Source organism: Salmo salar, chromosome 01 (genome assembly GCF_965601325.2).
Source record: "Salmo salar chromosome 01, fSalSal1, whole genome shotgun sequence".
Lineage (NCBI taxonomy): Eukaryota > Metazoa > Chordata > Actinopteri > Salmoniformes > Salmonidae > Salmo > Salmo salar.
Genome location: NC_138291.1, coordinates 137,568,141 through 137,587,061, shown reverse-complemented (window position 1 = coordinate 137,587,061; position 18,921 = coordinate 137,568,141). Strand labels below are relative to the sequence as shown.

General features: G+C 42.6%; 1 protein-coding gene and 1 long non-coding RNA gene across 2 annotated transcripts; one reads left to right on the top strand and one right to left on the bottom strand.

The window, feature by feature from the left end:
* Positions 1-2,285: 2,285 nt before the first annotated feature.
* On the top strand, positions 2,286-5,005 carry LOC145885748 (uncharacterized). The gene is made up of 2 exons (XR_014397337.1): positions 2,286-2,413; positions 2,507-5,005. It is a non-coding gene; the product is annotated as an uncharacterized LOC145885748 (long non-coding RNA).
* Positions 3,960-17,657, bottom strand: LOC106561827 (Golgi phosphoprotein 3). Its single transcript, XM_014126093.3, has 4 exons — positions 17,240-17,657; positions 16,573-16,704; positions 6,290-6,404; positions 3,960-6,035 (listed from the first exon to the last, which is right to left on the bottom strand). The coding sequence occupies exons 1-4, from the start codon at positions 17,441-17,443 to the stop codon at positions 5,611-5,613; spliced, it is 876 nt and encodes a 291-aa protein (XP_013981568.1). The 5' UTR covers positions 17,444-17,657; the 3' UTR covers positions 3,960-5,610.
* Between the last annotated feature and the right edge of the window lie 1,264 nt (positions 17,658-18,921).

The following is an 18,921-nucleotide window of genomic DNA, read 5'->3' as shown; positions in this document are numbered from 1 at the left end:
CCATGTTCTGTGAAGTATAGTATATAATGTGATACAGTATACTGTGTGATAGCCTTATATTCACTAAAAACACATTTCCTTTGCATCAGTTCATTATAAAACTAAAGGTAAAAAAATTCTAGCATTTAAAAAAAATTATTCATAAGCAGAAGCATGTTTGCTCCACCTCTAATGTGAAACGGCGCAGGTCCTAATCCAGGCACTTGTCATCTCCCATCTGGATTACTGCAACTCCCTGTTGGCGGGGCTCCCTGCCTGTGCCATTAAACCCCTACAACTCATCCAGAACGCCGCAGCCCGTCTGGTGTTCAACCTTCCCAAGTTCTCTCATGTCACCCCGCTCCTCCGCATCTGCTACATGACCATGGTGCTTGCCTACGGAGCTGTGAGGGGAACGGCACCTCCGTACCTTCAGGCTCTGATCAGGCCCTACACCCAAACAAGGGCACTGCGTTCATCCACCTCTGGCCTGCTGGTCCCCCTACCTCTGCTGAAGCACAGTTCCCGCTCAGCCCAGTCAAAACTGTTCGCTGCTCTGGCACCCCAATGGTGGAACAAGCTCCCTCACGATGCCAGGACAGCGGAGTCAATCACCACCTTCCGTAGACACCTGAAACCCCACCTCTTTAAGGAATACCTGGGATAGGATAAAGCAATCCTTCTAACCCCCCCCCCTCCCCCCCCAAAAAAGATATAGATGTACTATTGTAAGTGGTTGTTCCACTGGATATCATAAGGTGAATCCACCAATTTGTAAGTCGCTCTGGATAAGAGTGTCTGCTAAATGACGTAAATGTAAATGTAAACAACCTCTAAAATCTTCCTTGATACACTGTTTAGGATGTGTCATAAAGTACACGTAGTTGACCTTAAGGAAAGATAAGATGATTCTGCTAAGTGCCTTGGAACAATGGTTTATTGGGCCTCTGGGTTCAACCAAGGGTCATATTCTTTAGGCACCAAATGGAAAGAAAACAAACTGAAACAGGGAGGGACTACCTGAACTTGTCCAATAAGAAACTCTTGTTTTCATTTTCTGTTGCAAAACGTTTTGCTACAGTGTGCATCAATGAATATGACACAGGAGTCAGCTGACAACAGGTGCACTCATTGCAGACACTGTAGAACTGTACAGTACTTCCCCACATCTGATAGGCACGCCCACAATACAGGACAAACCATAACATGTTAGTCACTGCTATTACTGTTGTGACCAGGGATATGAGAACACTCATGATAGGAGGGAAATTATGTCCACATCAGTTCTGAATTTGGTGCAAGTGCAGGCCTTTGAAACATATGTAATATTGTTTGAAAACCCATAAGCAGTGAGTGCCCTGGCCTGAAATAAACCTAAACAAAATTACATATTTGGGGAACTAGCCTAGGGTCAAATATGCTCTGTAATGTTCATTAGAAACAACCTGCCAATCAATATTGCACAATCTAGCCTTATCAATCATCGTTTGACATTTTATCAATTGAGGTATGTTCCAATCACAGGTGAACTGTTTCATAAGACATGGACAGATGCTCCTGTCCTGTGTTGTTATTCCGTCTATCAATGAGTACATCGAGCAAACCAATTCATTTTAACAACTGTTTTACGTAAGTGTGCAAGCTTTCTCCCAGTGATATCAATCAAATAACATGTTGTGTCCTAACCCAGCATGCTATTGATTGCAGGTGTGGTGTTTCTAACATACGCAGCGTCACTTTTGACAGATTATGTTGACAGATTTTATGGACTGTCGCTTGCTGCGGTGGAAAGTGTACTGTGCCAATCAACTTTCAAGTGGAGACCAAGAGAATATCCCTAATTTACATTTTCCAATATTCCATTTAATTTGGTAACTGTCTAGTATTTTATGAATCAATATTTCAGATATTTATGAGTATCTTTTTGTTCCACAAAATAATATAAAATAGTGTAACTATCTATAGTCCTTAATTCATCTTTACTTGGGTAATTGGGCACCCATGGTCAGTGAGGGCCAAAGGAATATCCAGAATTAGTTTATGGATAGTGTAATGTATGATTTTTTCTAGGCCCACCCCACAAACTTCCAAGTGAATTAGCCTACAATGATAATCAGCTGCCTATTTGATTGCAAAGTAATCTTTGAGGAAACACAGCACACAACATTGTAATAAAAAAGAGGACTGAGCATAACTGTAAAACAGCAGCTGATTAGGAGGCGAGACTTGCACAAGGGATCCACAATTTACGTCACCAAGGCTATATAACGAAGTTAACTTCTGACTTTAGCAGAAACCTCACTGCTGACTGATAAGCCTTACAGAGCTTCATAAATTCAGATACTCAATCGACTCTGTACCACAAGCACAACATAACTCTGGAAGAGCTCAACAAAGAAACAGAACGCAAGTCCAATCAATATGACCGGAAAAGGTACTTCATATTTCTGCCATTTCATTTTGTACAAATGAGACATTATCCTATGCTAAACTGACCGACTAAACGATTACTTTCTTTTCTCTCCAGATCTAACTGCCGTTCTGGACTGTGCGCATCAGCTGCGTAAAGTTGGAGACGGCCTCACTAGTGACGTCCTGGACTGGAGATCCAAATTGTTGGAAATATTGACAACCCATTACAAGAACATAATCAAAGTGAAGTGAGGAACTTCAACCCACTCACTGAAGATCACGGAAACAAGAAGACGGAATACTAACTCGTGCCTGAGGGCAACGGTTTTGTTAACCATGCTGTGGGCAGGATGGAGGGTTCCAGTTCACCCTCTGTGATTCAGGGGTGCATTTGCAGCCACCTAAGGTGAAGTCAAGAGGATACTCTGCCTGGACCTGGCCCACAATCAATGCCAAGGTGGCTGGTGCTCCCCACGAAGTCATGGAGAGACTGAACAGTGAACCTGTGACATTGTAATGGCAAAACCAGTGGACCACCATGTGTTGTTTGACATTTGGCCAGTGGTGGAAAAAGTACCCAATTATCATACTTGAGTAAAAGTAAAGATACCTTAAAAGAAAATGACTCTAGTAAAAGTGAAAGTCACCCAGTGAAATACTACTTGAGTAAAACTTCAAAAGTATTTGGTTTTAAATATACTTAAGTATCAAAAGTAAATGGAATTGCTCAAATGTAAAATAGTATCAAAAGTAAAAGTATAAATAATTTAGAATTCATTATATTAAGCAAACCGATTTTGTTTTTTAAATGTACAGATAGCCAGCGGCACACTCTAACACTCAGACATAATTTACAAACTAAGCATTTGTGTTTATTGAGTCTGCCAGATCAGAGGCACTAGGGATGACCAGGGATGTTCTCTTGATAAGTGTGTGAATTGAACCATTTTCCTGTCCTGCTAAGCATGCAAAATGTACTTCTGGGTGTATGGAGTAAAAAAAACATCATTTTCTTTAGGAATGTAGTAAGGTAAAAGTTGTCAAAAATATAATTAGCAAAGCAGATACCCCAAAAAACAACTTTCAAGTATTTTTACACCACTGCATTTGGCAGACCTGTGGCCAGTCATATGGACGAGCCGACTCAAAAAGGAGGTCCAGAGCCAAAAAAAACTATCATACAAAGTGTGATGAAACAAATTATTATCTGTTGTTGGGGACAAGTGTCCTATCATGTTCAACTACATGGAGACCAGAGTGGCCTTCAAAGTGCTTTAATGTGTTGTGTTATGTGAGGCCAGAGGCCTAGGAGTTATTTTTGCTTCCATTAATTACTACATGTGCCACTAAAAGCTGTGTTCAAAAACTGCATCTTGTGAAGTTAGTTATCCATTGTTAGTGTTTTTGATTTTCATGTTAAAAGAAGAAGAAAAAAAGTCAGACAACAGTCCTTTTTACACTTTGTTGTAGTACAATCAATCTGGAGGCGTCTGTTTTGAGTACTGGTAATTCATTCAAGGAATTATCATACAAAGGCGGCAGATAAAGACAGGGGCGCTACACAGTGCTAAATTCAGGCACTTAAAAGATCCATCCTTTATTGTGTGGTAAAAAAAAAAAAAAAAAGCTTACAGAAGATCCCTTTCATTACGCTGTACATTAACTGATCAAATTTGATATTATAGTCAGTTCCTCTCAGGAAATCCATACTATATAATCATCCCCATCCAATCCCTCCACCATACTTTGTCTGTACACCCTCCAGATGAGTCAAATGCTCAAGGTAGAAGTTAACCCTAACCACAGATCTAGGATCAGATAACCCTTCCCCCTGTCCTAACCTTTAGGCAGATCAAATAGAAATCTGACCCTGTATCAGTAGTTAGGGCCAACTCCTAGTGATGAATAGTACAACCAACTAGCAGGCATTAAAGAGAAAATAAAAAAGCCCAAACCATGAATGAAGACCAACTAAATATGAATGTAATCATGTGAATTATATTAAAGCAATAGAAATTGTCTCAGTAGAAAATAAAATACACATATTATGGCATAAAATCAAAAGCGTTAAGATTATACTGCCAGAGAGGGACACATATAAAATACAATTAGCCCGTTTTAGATATTTCTTCTACCCAGTCATATGCCACAATATCTTTTTTTTTCTCAATACACTAACTAAATGACATAGATATTTAGCCAATTTGAGAGAATTTATTTCTTGGAAACTGTACCTCTTCAAAACATGACTTTGCACACATGTACACCCGAAACCAGTTTGCCTGCAAAGAGGAGACGTGCAATGTCTGGAATAGGATGATAGAGTTGCAGAGAATAGTCTCCCATCTGAAACGGATGGTAAGCACAAGCTACGATTCTTTAGTACATGGAGAGGGGGACATAAAGTAAAACTGAACAGGAATAAAGCATGCACTGGTTGGTACCCTGAACAAAATAAATGGTGCTCGGAATTCAACTTCAATGTTTTTTCTGTTTGTTTTTACAAATAGTAAACTCTTCTATATCCCGTGTTGAATGTGCAAAATGGTTTGGAGATGGTTAACATTTATTAACAACAAACAGACGTGAGATCTATAGGCCCGTGAGATCTATAGGTCATGTCTAAAAACCTCCTCAAAGTGACTAAACGCAAAAGAAAAGACAAAAAGAATTACTTATGTTCTGTATGGTCATATCAGCTCATCATGGTAGGTCTGGGCCATGATGGTCAAGCAAAACCTGGCGGTTTTAAAAGTTCCTCCTAAAAGGAAGGACACAGACCTGGGTGGATGCCAGCTACTGACGCAAGTGCTTAAAGTTACACTAGGTCTCACAGTGAACAGAAAGGCCACAACCCAAATGGCACCCCATTTCCTATGTAGTGCCTACTTTTGATCAGAGCCATTAGGGCCCTGCTCAAAAAGTGCCCTATATTAGGGAACAGGGTGCCATTTGGGACGAACCCACAGGGTACTTGATGTCAACCAACTGGCCAGGAGATAACAGGACAGTGACTCCGAGAGGTCAGGGGTCACAGCACTGCCAATACAGAGGGAGAGCCGTGCTTTATGATCTTCATCGTCGTCTTCATCACTGCCAACACCATCATCATCATCCTCGTTGTCGTCATATCAGAACATGGGAGATCTGAGAGCTCTGAGCCCCAGAGGTCTGTAGTGTTTTTTAAAGTTCCGTCTCACGTTGGTTTCCGGTAGGGCTTCATTTGGTGAAGGCGGCAACCACAGCCCACAGCAGCTCGTTAGCGTTGGCCTTGGTGCTCTCCGCCTCTGGCTCCAGGTCTAGCAGCAGACGTACCCTCTTCATGGCCAGGTCATACTGTTCGTCCAGCAGCGGGGCGAAGGCGTTCTCTAGCACGTCTGACGAGTGGGCCAGGAAGATCAGGGCCAGCACGCGCTTGTCGAAGCGCCCCGGATCGTTCACCCACTTGTCCAGGACGGACTCCTGGACCTTCTTGACCAGCCGCTGTTTAATGGTGTCGTTGGTCAGTGGGTGTGTGGTCATGTCGAAGAGGAGGAAGTTCTGTTTCTCTGTGGTCAGAACGCCTTTCTCGACCAGGTTCTTGGCCAGACGTTCACGGACATTCCTCAGCTGGTAGTGCAGCTTCAATGGGTTCCACGTCTCACCTGGACAACAAAACAAATTACGGGTAATTTCTGTACAATTTTACTTGGAAACCTAATAGGCTAGCTATTGTTTAAAAATAATATCAAGACAAACACATTTCATTTCAAACAGGACTGGGATGGGGAGGGGGCACCGTGTGGTAATATCAAATAATCATGATGATAATAAAGAACAAAACACTAAGAACGGAAGACAGGCAGATATAGCACAAAAAATACAGTAGTTTAAAATAGGGGGAGTAATGGCTTCTCACCGCTCAGCAGCTCTATCCAGCTCTGGACTGTCTCTGGGGGCTGGGTGTCTTTGACATGCTTCAGAGCCTCGTCCAGCAACATGTCTCCTGTAGGGGCGGCTGACTTACAGATAACCTGACAAAATAGATATCAGTTTTTATTTTTTTTTAAAGGTTGATTTCACACACACAACAAAACCTTACTGTAACATTGGGATACACACACATAAGTATAAACTGCTAGAGTTGGCAGACTCTACTGGTCTACCACATTACAATACCACACACAAACGGCAGGTAGCCTAGCGGTTAAAACCATGGATGATGAAAGCATTCCACTGGGATGCTGGCCTATGTTGACTCCAAAGCTTCCCACAGTTGTGTCAGGTTGGCTGGATGTCCTTTGGGTGGTGGACCATTCTTGATACACACGGGAAACGGTTGAGCATGAAAAACCCAGCCGCATTGCAGTTCTTGACACAAACCTGGTACCTTCTACCATACCCCGTACAAAAGGCACTTAAAATCCTTTGTCTTGCCCATTCACCCTCTGAATGGCACACATACAAAATCTGTGTCAAAATTTTCTCAAGGCTTAAAAATCCTTCTTTAACCCATCTCCTCACCTTTATCTACACTGATTGAAGTGGATTTAACATATGATTTCCATAATGGATCATAGCTTTCACCTGGATTCACCTGGTTAGTCTTGGAAAGAGCAAGTGTTCTTAATGTTATGTACAATCAGTGTATAAGCAAGTGGGTTTGTAGGCTGTTGACACTTGAGAGAGAGAGGTGGAAGAGGATGTTCTGTGTGAAACAGACAGCTGTGGAGACGGCACGTTGGAAGAAGATAAGGAGTGTGTTAGACTGGCGAAAAAGGAAATAAGAGAAGTAAGGTTCCGGTGGAATCTTGTAAAACCAAGTATAGTTCTGCCTCGTTTTTAGTCCGAGTGAGGGTTTTGGACTGATGGAGTTTCCCGGGACATCTGATCAACATCTCAATACAAATCATGGATGCATTGGGTAATGTGGCATCAGTTAGGGTAACAAGAAGGTACGGTCCCTTCACATAGTATTCACGCCCCTTTACTTTTTCCACATTTTGTTGTGTTACAGCCTGAATTTGACATGGATTTTTAACAAATTGTGTCACTTATCTACACACAATAGCCCATACATTTTCAATTGGAATTTTGTTTGTAGATTTTCTTAAAAAAAAAAAAATTAAGCACTTTTGGTGGTGATTACAGCTGGGAGACTTTTGGGGTAAGTCTAAGAGCTTTGCACACCTGGATTGTACAATATTTGCCCATTATTGTTAAAATTATTCAAGATCTGTTGTTGATCATTGCTCTGGGGGTGTGAATTCTTATGTAAATGGAATATTTCTGTATTTCATTTTCAATAAATGTGATAACATTCCTAAAAACATGTTTTCCCATTGTCATTAGTGTGTAGATGGGTGATTAAACAAATCTATTTAATACATTTTGAATTCAGACTGTAACACAACAAAAATGTGGAATGAGTCAAGGGCCAAGAACACTTCCTGAATGTACTGTAGCTGCTTAACTAACAAACCCTTGACCTGCCCATTCTGGTGTGCTGGTGTAGGAGTGGATAGGTATGGGGAGTGGCCGGTCTGCGAGACACTGTCAAAGACTATTAAATAACTCTGCATTTTATTGAATAAAAGACAATGATGTCAGATGAAACTACTTAGGAAAGAATAGTGATAAATAAATTTAAAAATGAACTGAAATGTACGACTAAATCAAATCTAATTTTATTTGTCACATGCGCCGAATACAACAGGTGTAGACCTTCCCGTGAAAAGCTTACTTACAAGTCCTTAACCAACAATGTGGTTCAAGAAATAAGAGTTAAGAAAATATTTACTAAATAAACTAAAGTAATTTTTTTTTAAAGTAACAATAAAAGCACATAACAATAATGAGGCTATGTACAGGGTGTACCGGTACTGAGTCAATGTGCGGGTGCACAGGTTAGTCAAGGTAGTTTGTACATGTAGGTAGGGGTAAAGTGACTATGCATAGATAATAAACAGTGAGGAGCAGCAGTGTAAAAACCAAGGGGTGGGGTGGGTTAACGTAAATAGTCTGGGTGGCCATTTTACTAATTGTTCAGCAGTCTTATAGATTGGGGGTAGAAGCTGTTAAGGAGCCTTTTGGACCTAGACTTGGCGGTACGGTACCGCTTGCAGAGAGAGCAGTTTATGACTCGGGTGACTGGAGTCTTTGACAATTTTTGGGGCCTTCCTCTGACACCGCCTAGTATATAGGTCCTGGATGACAGGAAGTTTGGCCCCAGTGATGTACCGGGCCGTACGCACTCCCCTCTGTAGCGCCTTACGGTCGGATGCCGAGCAATTGCCATACCAGGCGGTGACGCTACCGGTCAGGATGCTCTCGATGGTGCAGCTGTAGAACTTTGAGGATCTGGGGACCCATGCCAAATCTTTTTAGTCTCCTGTCTGGGAGAAGGTGTTGTCATGCCCTCTTCACGACTGTCTTGGTGTGTTTGGACCATGATAGTTTGTTGGTGATGTGGACACCAAGGAACTTGAAAAACTCAACATGCTCTACTACAGCCCCGTCGATGTTAATGGGGGCCTGTTCAGCACGCCTTTACCTGTCGTCCACGATAATCTCCTTTGTCTTGCTCACATTGAGGGAGAAGTTGTTTTCCTGGCACCACACTGCCAGGTCTCTGACCTCCCTATGGGCTGTCTCATCATTGTCGGTGATCAGGCCTACCACTTGTGTCGTCAGCAAACTTAATGATGGTGTTGGAGTCGTGCTTAGCCACGCAGTCGTGGGTGAACAGGGAGTAAAGGAGGGGACTAAGCGCACACCCGAGGGCCCCCGGTGTTGAGGATCAGCGTGGCAGATGTGTTGTTGCCTACCCTTACCACCCTGGTGGAGGCCCGTCAGGAAGTCCAGCATCGACTTGCAGAGGGAGGTGTTTAGTCCCAGGGTCCTTAGCGTAGTGAAGAGCTTTGTGGGCACTACGGTGTTCAACGCTGAGCTGTAGTCTATGAACAGCATTCTCACATAGGTGTTCCTTTTGTCCAGGTAGGAAAGGGCAGTGTGGAGTGCGATTGAGATTGCATCATCTGTGGATCTGTTGGGGCAGTATGCGAATTAGAGTGGGTCTAGGGTTTCCGGGATGATGGTGTTAATGTGAGCCATGACCAGCCTTTCAAAAGCACTTCATGGCTACCGATGTGAGTGCTACGGGGCGGAGGCCATTGAGGCAGGTTACCGTCGCTCTCTTGGGCACAGGGACCATGGTGGTCTACTTGAAACGTGGATATTACAGACTCGGTCAGCGACAGATTGAAAATGTCAGTGAAGACACGCCAGTTGGTCCGTGCATGCTCCGAGTACACGCCCTGGTAATACATCTGGCCCCACGGCCTTGTAAATGTTGACCTGTTTAAGAGGTCTTGCTCACATCAGCTACGGAGCACGTGATCACAGAGTTATCCGGAACAGCTGGTGATCTCATGCATGCTTCAGTGTTGCTTGCCTCGAAGCGAGCATACAATGCATTTAGCTCGTCTGGTAGGCTCGCGCCACTGGGCAGCTCGTGGCTGGGTTTCTCATTATAGTTTGCAAGCACTGCCACATCCTACGAGCGTCAGAGCCGGTGTAGTAGGATTCAATCTTTGTCCTGTATTGATGCTTTGCCTGTTCGATGGTTCGTCTGAGGGCATAGCGGGATTTCTTATAAGCATCCGGATTAGTGTCCCGCTCCTTGAAGGCGGCAGCTCTAGCCTTTACCTCGGTGCGGATGTGGCCTGTAATCCATGGCTTCTAGTTTGGATATGTACGTAAGGTCACTGTCAGGACGATGTCGTCAATGCACTTATTGATGAAGCCGGTGACTGAGGTGGTATACTCCTCAATGCCATTGGATGAATCCCAGAACATATTCCAGTCTGCGCTAGCAAAACAGCCCTGTAGCGTAGCATCCACGTCCATATAGAGCGAGTCACTGGTGCTTCATGCTTTTGTTTTTGCTTGTAAGCAGGAATCAAGAGGATAGAATTATGGTCAGATTTGCCAAATGGGGGGCGAGGGAGATCTTTGTACATGTCTCTGTGTGTGGAGTAAAGGTGATCTACAGTTTCCCCCCCCTTCGGTTTGCACATGTGACATGCTGGTAGAAATGAGGTAAACCGGGTTTAAGTTTTCATGCATTAAAGTCCCCGGCCACTAGGAGCACCACTTCTGGATGAGCATTTTCTTGTATGCTTTATGGGCTTATACAGCTCGTTGAGTGCGGTCTTAGTGCCAGCATCAGTTTGTGGTGGTAAATAGACAGCTATGAATGATATAGATAAACTCTTGGTAGATAGTGTGGTCTACAGCTTATCATGAGGTACTCTACCGCAGGCGAGTAATACGTTGAGACTTCTTTAATATTAGACATTGTGCATCAGCTGTTATTGACAAATAGACACACAACTCCACCCTGTCTTACCAGACGTAGCTGCTCTGTCCTGCCGCAACTTTATGTACAAAATAAGTTAAACAAATAGCACAGTTGGGTAGGAGTCCGTAAAACGGTAGCCATCCCTTCCAGCGCCATTATCAATGTAGACCAATAAGTGTACTTCAACAACCTATTTAATACCAATGTTTGTACCTTATTTTTACGGTTGCTTTTATAATTATTTATGTTTATGACTTTTTTATTATGGTTTTGTCTCTTTTCCCAGCCATAGGCAAGAGATGGGTTGGTGGGGTTGTGGGGGAGAGGGTAGATGGAAAATTGGGTGAGGGGTGAGGTTAAAAGTGGGTGGGTAATTAAAAAAAATCCTGTAGGATGAATTACTATTACGTCACTGTGCGGGAATAATTGTGAAAACATAATAGCATTTTTTTGTTTTTGTTTTATTTGGGGGTTTGTGTGTACGTGGAGCCGAAGAAATGTGCTTTGTTCCTCAAAAAGATATCAGAATGTAATGTGCCGTGTGTGGCTCTTCAATGCAAGGCGCCAATCAAGGGGGATTATCTCTGGGGTGGTGCTGGAAGTGAATGCAGATGTCGACTGACCAGTATAGTGGATGGAGTGAAGAAGTTTACTCCTTCCATACTAGAGGTCGACCGATTAATCGGAATGGCCGATTAATTAGGGACGATTTCATGTTTTCATAACAATCGATAATCGTTATTGTTGGCCACCGATCTGCCAAATGTTTTATTTTTTATTTTATAAATATTTTTTAACTAGGCAAGTCAGTTAAGAACACATTCTTATTTTCAATGACGGCCTAGGAACGGTGGGTTAACTGCCTTGTTCAGGGGCATAACGACAGATTTTTACCTTGTCAGCTCGGGGATTCAATCTTGCAACCTTACGATTAACTAGTCCAACGCTCTAACCACCTGCTTTACATTGCACTCCACGAGGAGCCTGCCTGTTACACGAATGCAGTAAGAAGCCAAGGTAAGTTGCTAGCTAGCATTAAACTTATCTTATAAAAAACAATCAATCATAATCACTAGTTAACTACACATGGTTGATGATATTACTAGTTTATCTAGCCTATCCTGCATTGCATATAATCGATGCGGTGCGCATTCGCGAAAAAGGACTGTCTTTGCTCCAACTTGTACCTAACCATAAACATCAATGTCTTTCTTAAAATCAATACACAAGTATATATTTTTAAACCTGCATATTTAGTTAATATTGCCTGCTAACATGAATTTATTTTAACTAGGGAAAATGTGTCACCTCTGCAACAGAGTCAGGGTATATGCAGCAGTTTGGGCCGCCTGGCTCGTTGCGAACTGTGTGAATACTATTTCTTCCTAACAAAGACATCCAACTTCGCCAAACGGGGGATGATTTAACAAAAGCGCATTTGCGAAAAAAGCACAATCGTTGCACGACTGTACCTAACCATAAACATCAAAGCCTTTCTTAAAATCAATACACAGAAGTATATATTTTTAAACCTGCATATTTAGCTAAAAGAAATCCAGGTTAGCAGGCAATATTAACCAGGTGAAATTGTGTCACTTATCTTCTGTTCATTGCACGCAGAGTCAGGGTATATGCAACGGTTTTGGCCGCCTGGCTCGTTGCGAACTAATTTGCCCGAATTTTACGTAATTATGACATAACATTGAAGGTTGTGCAATGTAACAGGAATATTTAGACTTATGGATGCCACCCGTTAGATAAAATACGGAACGGTTCCGTATTTCACTGAAAGAATAAACGTGATAGTTTCCAGATTCTACCATATTAATGACCTAAGGCTCGTGTTTCTGTGTGTTATGTTATAATTAAGTCTATGATTTGATAGAGCAGTTTGACTGAGCGATGGTAGGCACCAGCAGGCTCGTAAGCATTCATTCAAAACAGCACTTTCATGCGTTTTGCCAGCAGCTCTTCGCAATGCATTGCGCTGTTTATGAGTTCAAGCCTATCAACTGCCAAGATTAGGCTGGTGTAACCGATATGAAATGGCTTGCTAGTTAGCGGGTGCGCACTAATAGCGTTTCAAACGTCACTCGCTCTGAGACTTGGAGTAGTTGTTTCCCTTGCTCTACATGGGTAACGCTGCTTCGAGGGTGGCTGTTGTCGATGTGTTCCTGGTTTGAGCCCAGGTAGGAGCGAGGAGAGGGACGGAAGCTATACTGTTACACTGGCAATACTAAAGTGCCTATAAGAACATCCAATAGTCAAAGGTATATAAAATACAAATCGTATAGAGAGAAATAGTCCTAGAATTCCTATAATAACTACAACCTAAAACTTCTTACCTGGGAATATTGAAGACTCATGTTAAAAGGAACCACCAGCTTTCATATGTTCTCATGTTCTGAGCAAGGAACTTAAACGTTAGCTTTCTTACATGGCACATAATGCACTTTTACTTTCTTCTCCAACACTTTGTTTTGCATTATTTAAACCAAATTGAACATGTTTCATTATTTATTTGAGGCTAAATTGATTTTATTGATGTATTATATTAAGTTAAAATAAGTGTTCATTCAGTATTGTTGTAATTGTCATTATTACAAATAAATAAAAATCGTCCAATTAATCGGTATCGGCTTTTTTTGGTCCTCCAATAATTGGTATCGGCGTTGAAAAATCATAAATCGGTCGACCTCTATTCCATACTATTGTTCTTTGATGAACAGTCTCTCCCTTCACATATAAAGTTAGGCTTTATGAGATATTCTGTAAGAGCTTTCGTGCCAAATTGCTTCAAGTATGATAAATGCAAAATATTTGGTCATGTGGTAAGTGTATGCAGATGGGAAGAGTATTGTATGCCAGAGGTGAAATGTGGTGATGAATATGCTTCCGTTCAGCCAGGGGCCATCCCCAAACTGTTTCCACAAAGTTGGAAGCACAGAATCATCTAGATTCTGGAATGTCATTATATGCTGTAGCGTTAAGATTTCCCTTCACTGGAACTAAGGGGCCTCGCTGAACCATGAAAAACAGCCCCAGACCATTATTCCTCCTCCACCAAACTTTACAGTTGGCACTATGCATTCGGACAGGTAGCGTTCTTACCCTAGAGAACACGTTCCCAATGCTCCAGAGTCCAATGGTGGCGAGCTTTACACCACTCCAGCCAACGTTTGGCATTGCGCATGGTGATCTTAAGCTTGTGGCTGCTCGGCCATGGAAACCTATTTCTTGAAGCGCCCGATGAACAGTTATTGTGCTGACGTTACTTCCAGAAGCAGTTTGGAACTTGGTAATGAGTGTTGCAACTGAAGACAGACAATTTTTACGCGCTGTGCGGTTCAGCACTCGGCGGTCCCGTTCTGTTAGCTTGTGTGGCCTATCACTTCACGGCAGAGCCATTGTTGCTCCTAGATGTTTCCACTTCACAATAACAGCACTTACAGTTGACCAGGGCAGCCATTTAACGAACTGACTTGTTCGAAAGGTGGCATCCTATGACGGTGCCACGTTGAAAAAGTCACTGAGCTCTTCAGTAAGGCCATTCTACTGCCAATATTTGTCTATGGAGATTGCATGGCCGTGTGCTCGATTTTATACACCTGTCAGCAAAGGGTTTGGCTGAAATAGCCGAATCCAATCATCTGAAGGGATGTCCACATACTTTTGTATATATAGTGTATTACATGTTAAAAAGGTGGACTTTGTATAATGTATTGCAATGGTCATAAACTGTACAGCGGAGATGTGGAGAAGGAGAAGGAATCTGAGAAAATGTGCATCATTGTGAGTGCGGCTGAATGTTTTTGGACATTGTGATTTCAGAACTGAGGCCTTCGAAGGAATCCTGCTGAAGACTGTTCCACCCTCACAAGACCCTGAGCCTGTGTAGGGTTTGTGTGTTTTGGATTGGACTGTGACTGAAGGAGTTGGATGGGTTTTGTTTGAAGAAATGGCCCACCACCCCCTTTTCCCGCAATGGATAAAAGAAATAAACAAAAAAATGACTACTCCGTACAGCAGGTGGCGGCAATACACCGTATAGGTTGTAGTCTGCCAATAAGACTCAAATAATAAGAAAAAGACGCAAGCACAGTTAGAACAATGAGCCAGAACAATGAGCCAGATCTTTCACTGGATGCGAAGCATCCGGTTGGCATTACCGCTGACGAGAGGAAACCCAGTGGCAAAAGATGGAGCGAGATGGATTTTGGCCGACATTCTGGAAATGTTCTCATCGACGAAACATCTGATCTCAATACAGTTCTCTGTTAACAAAACTAGAATCTATTACAAAGAGAGTGGACTAAGTTTCATGGACTACTGCCTTTGCCGAAGTAAAAAATAAAATAAATGGTGTTGTTTAGAAGGAGTGCAAGGGCGAATTGAGTTATTGCACACGCGCACTTCAGAGTAGGCATTGCCTAACAGAAATATACAAATACTCGCTAGCTCATGCTTTGCTATGCCCACTTCCTTGCTTGTTCTGCTTTTTAATGATTCATACTCCCTTTGGAAACAACAGGCTGTGGTGGGGAGCAATGGCAGAAGCATTGTGTGATTCTGGGGCGCGAGTAAAATTGGTGAGAATGAGTGTGGACGACGGTGAAGAGTGCAGTAAAAAGGCCTCAAGTTGGAAATGAGCAGAAGTTTGTTGGAGTGCGATTCACCAGCATGTTTTTTTTTGGGTGACCCGTTTGCGGTCTCAGAGATCGTGAAGGACGAATTGGGAAAAGTGGAATTGGTCAGAGTGACCAGGCGCGGTATGATGTTGATTTTGTGTGTGTCAAAAGAACAAAAGCTCTATCGACCTATGATGTGGAAAGCCATGATTTTCTGAGTAGAGCACTGATTAAAAAGGTGTCATCTCGGGTGTCTCGTTGGATAGAGGCTTCATGGTTTAGGGAGAACATTCCAGGAGTGGTAGGCGCATGTCGCTTGACCCGAATGATAGACCGGTAGAAGGTGGAAAGTCTATCGGCTTTACTGTCGTTTGATGAAGTGATTCTCCCGACTCAAGTAAAACTTAGGTATGTGAGATATGCGGTGAGACCGTATGTACAAAAACCACTGCAGTGTTACAATTGTAAAAGGTTTGCAGAAGGAATTACATGTCATTGGTGAAGAGTCTGAGAAAGCATGGTGCTGCAATTGTGGTGGGAACCACATTCCCAAGTTCCTGGAGTGCCCTGTAAGGGTGAAGAAGGTCGCAGTATCTAGGATCAGGGCATGCTCCAGAAGGTCTCCTTTGTGGAGGCAGTACAAATAGCTGAAGGAGCGAGTGGAGATTAAATGGTTGTGGATGCCCCACAGCCTGTAGTGAGATGGTGTTCATCAGAGGGATCCTGAAATACTAATAGTGAAGAAAGTGGACTGTTGCATTTTTGCACAATTGATAAATTGCACTGGACAAACTAATATATATAAAAAAATATATGAAACTAGGCATCATTGTTTAGGTGGCAAAAATATTTTGGGATCTCCAGGACCCCAGGACTGAAACGGTGCAGGGAATGTTGAATGTAGATGTTCCCCCGTCTCAGGCTCCCGGGCCTGTGTAGGGATCTGAGTAGACATTTGAGTCTGACTGAAGGAGTACATTTTTTTTCCTTTTAGAATACTAGGAGTATGTTTTATTTTCACCTATTATTTCTGTTTGAAAGTTTCTCAGTTTTCAACCTATCCAGTAGGTGGCGGCATGCACATCTAATACTTGTTTGCGAATCACCATAATACCATGGAAGAAGATGACAGGCTGTGGTCTATCTTGGGTTAGTTAAAATCTATATTTGACACAAGTGTGGTAACCAAGTTAATCAGTGTGTATTACTCACCTTTCTGGCCAGTAGGCTTTTCCTCCTCATGCCACACGCCTCTAGCTGCAGTCTCCCTCTCAAAGCCAGTTCGATGAGCATACAACCTCGGAGACCAGAAGAAATGCAGTCATTCCAGAATGAAGTGTAGCCCTGTTGGAGGAAAAAAAAAAAGTCAAGCATTTGGTGAATGCTTCACATGACGGCACGTCCTGGTTAAATTAAGCAAACATCCTGCTGATGACAGAAGTGACACGCACAAAGTGACACGTTTGAAAACCTTTATACCACGTCAAAACAACTGGGAACGCGGAAATCTCCAACTTCGAAGAGTTCAAGACAACTGGGAACTCGGGAAAAAACGAGCTTCGAATGGAAAACAATAGTTTTAAACGGTCATCCAACTCGGAAATTCGGGCATTTTTCTAGGGTTCCGACTTCCCGACCACTGACGTTATGATTTTACCTCGTTCCCGCCCCCAAGTTCCCAGTTGTATTGAAAGCACTATTAGTTTGCTATGTTGAATAGACATATGACATGACGGTAAAGCTAGCTAGCTAACGTAGGAAAAGCGCATTAGCTTAGCTAGCTATGTTAGCACATAACGTAAGCTGGTTGGAACGTAAATAAACAGCTACTGTAGCTAGCTAACGTTATAGCAACATGCTAACGACGATAACACCATACCTCTCGATCTTTCAATCCCAATAGCAACACTTCTTCCATCAACGTCAGTCGAGTTTCTTTGGAGTCTCCTTTCTCATCCTCTTCCTCTTGACGTGGCTCGTAGTCCTCATCATCAGACCCCCTCTCCTTATCGGCAGCTGCATTGCGAGAGGCCTCGGTCCTCCTCTGCACCAGGCCCGAACTTCGCTGTGTTAGGGAAGTCATACTCTGGATGCACGTCCCAACAACAGGTAAATACAAATTATTTGGTATCTCCTGAAGGTTTTAGTGTTTCCGATGCATAAATAAAACCCAGTCGATCGTAAAATTGGGTGTATATTGAATGAATATTCGAATAACTACAACAGCAAACCTGCAACAGATTTCCACTTCAATACTTTCCACTTCCTGACCCAATATGGCGACACGTGATGAATGGATACACGTGATGACGTCAGATGAGGATGTGCCTCTAGCTTTCTCTCTCTCTCTCTCTCTCTCTCTCTCACACACACACACAAGGCATAAACATGGTTGAGTGGGCATACTAAAGTCCATAGACTATTGTAGGTTGTAATACATGATGTTGATTGTACAGGCAGTAGGTCCTTGTTTTTCATGTTGTGATGCAAACTCCATTGTCTTCTGAGCTCTCAACATTCTGCAAAACATGTATTACTGATGCATTCACCCATGTCTTTTTATTTTAGTTCCATTCGTGCTGTCTAATTGAGAAGCACTGTCTGATGAGAGAAGACTTGTCATAATCCCTCCACAGTAAACAAGATTCATTCAGCCGATTCTGTTGCAAAACGTTTCTTAAACGGAAGCAAACGGAACGAAGTGGGGAGGGACCTACCTGAATTTGACTTCCATTTTGTTCTGAAACGGTAAAGGGCTTTCTGTAACGAATACACCCTTGCTATTTCTCCATGCATGACAGCTCTTATCGTGGATGCTTTCACCTCTGGCCTACATAGGCAACTTAAAGTAAGATTAAATTGACCCAAACATATAGATTAGATGACCTAACCCTTTTAGATGGGTTCACTTACAAGGTTTTAAATGATGGGGGGGAAAAAACTATGATCTTCTTCTTCCCAAACCACTTCTTCTGTGACAAACCACTCTACTCAGAGACAAAGATCAGTGTCTTTGTTCATGTGTCTGTTTACCATATGAACAGCAGAAAGAAGAGTTCAAACCAGATAGCTTTGATGATAACAGTCCTTTATTGTCTGAGTCTGACCGTGGCTCCCCATCGCTGCTTGCTGGTCTCGCAATTCTTATTCTTGCTGTTTCAACTCCTCTTAAGTGTATTCCGGCTGAAATGAATAGGGCTGTATGTCCCTATGTAAAAAAAACAAAAAAAACATCCAAAACATGTTTGTCCTCCGTCAGGCTATAGTCTTAACAAAGCCAGATTAAATGTGTCAACCTAAATGTCCTGCAATAGCTCTATTGAACAAGGACAATTATAGCTACTTGCTGCTAGGAAGCGTGATTGTGCAATCGGCAAAACAAAAAGGCCACAATAATTGCTACAAAACATGACCCCATACATTTTTTTGATCAGACAACAGGCTCAATCAACCAATGACATCAACCAATGTGTGTGTGTGTGTGGCCTGCAAATCTGGAACAGCATTGATCTTTATTGCTCCCTGTTGGGGAACACGAACCTTCATGTTTTCTTCTTTGGG

Excerpts from the sequence above, each read along its gene's own strand:
- LOC106561827 (XM_014126093.3), bottom strand. The coding sequence starts at position 17,443 with ATGACTTCCCTAACACAGCGAAGTTCGGGCCTGGTGCAGAGGAGGACC. Across the intron at positions 16,705-17,239 it reads TGGGATTGAAAGATCGAGAG|GGCTACACTTCATTCTGGAA; the intron begins GTATGGTGTTAT and ends TTCCTCCAACAG. Across the intron at positions 6,405-16,572 it reads AAAGCCTACTGGCCAGAAAG|GTTATCTGTAAGTCAGCCGC; the intron begins GTGAGTAATACA and ends CTATTTTGTCAG.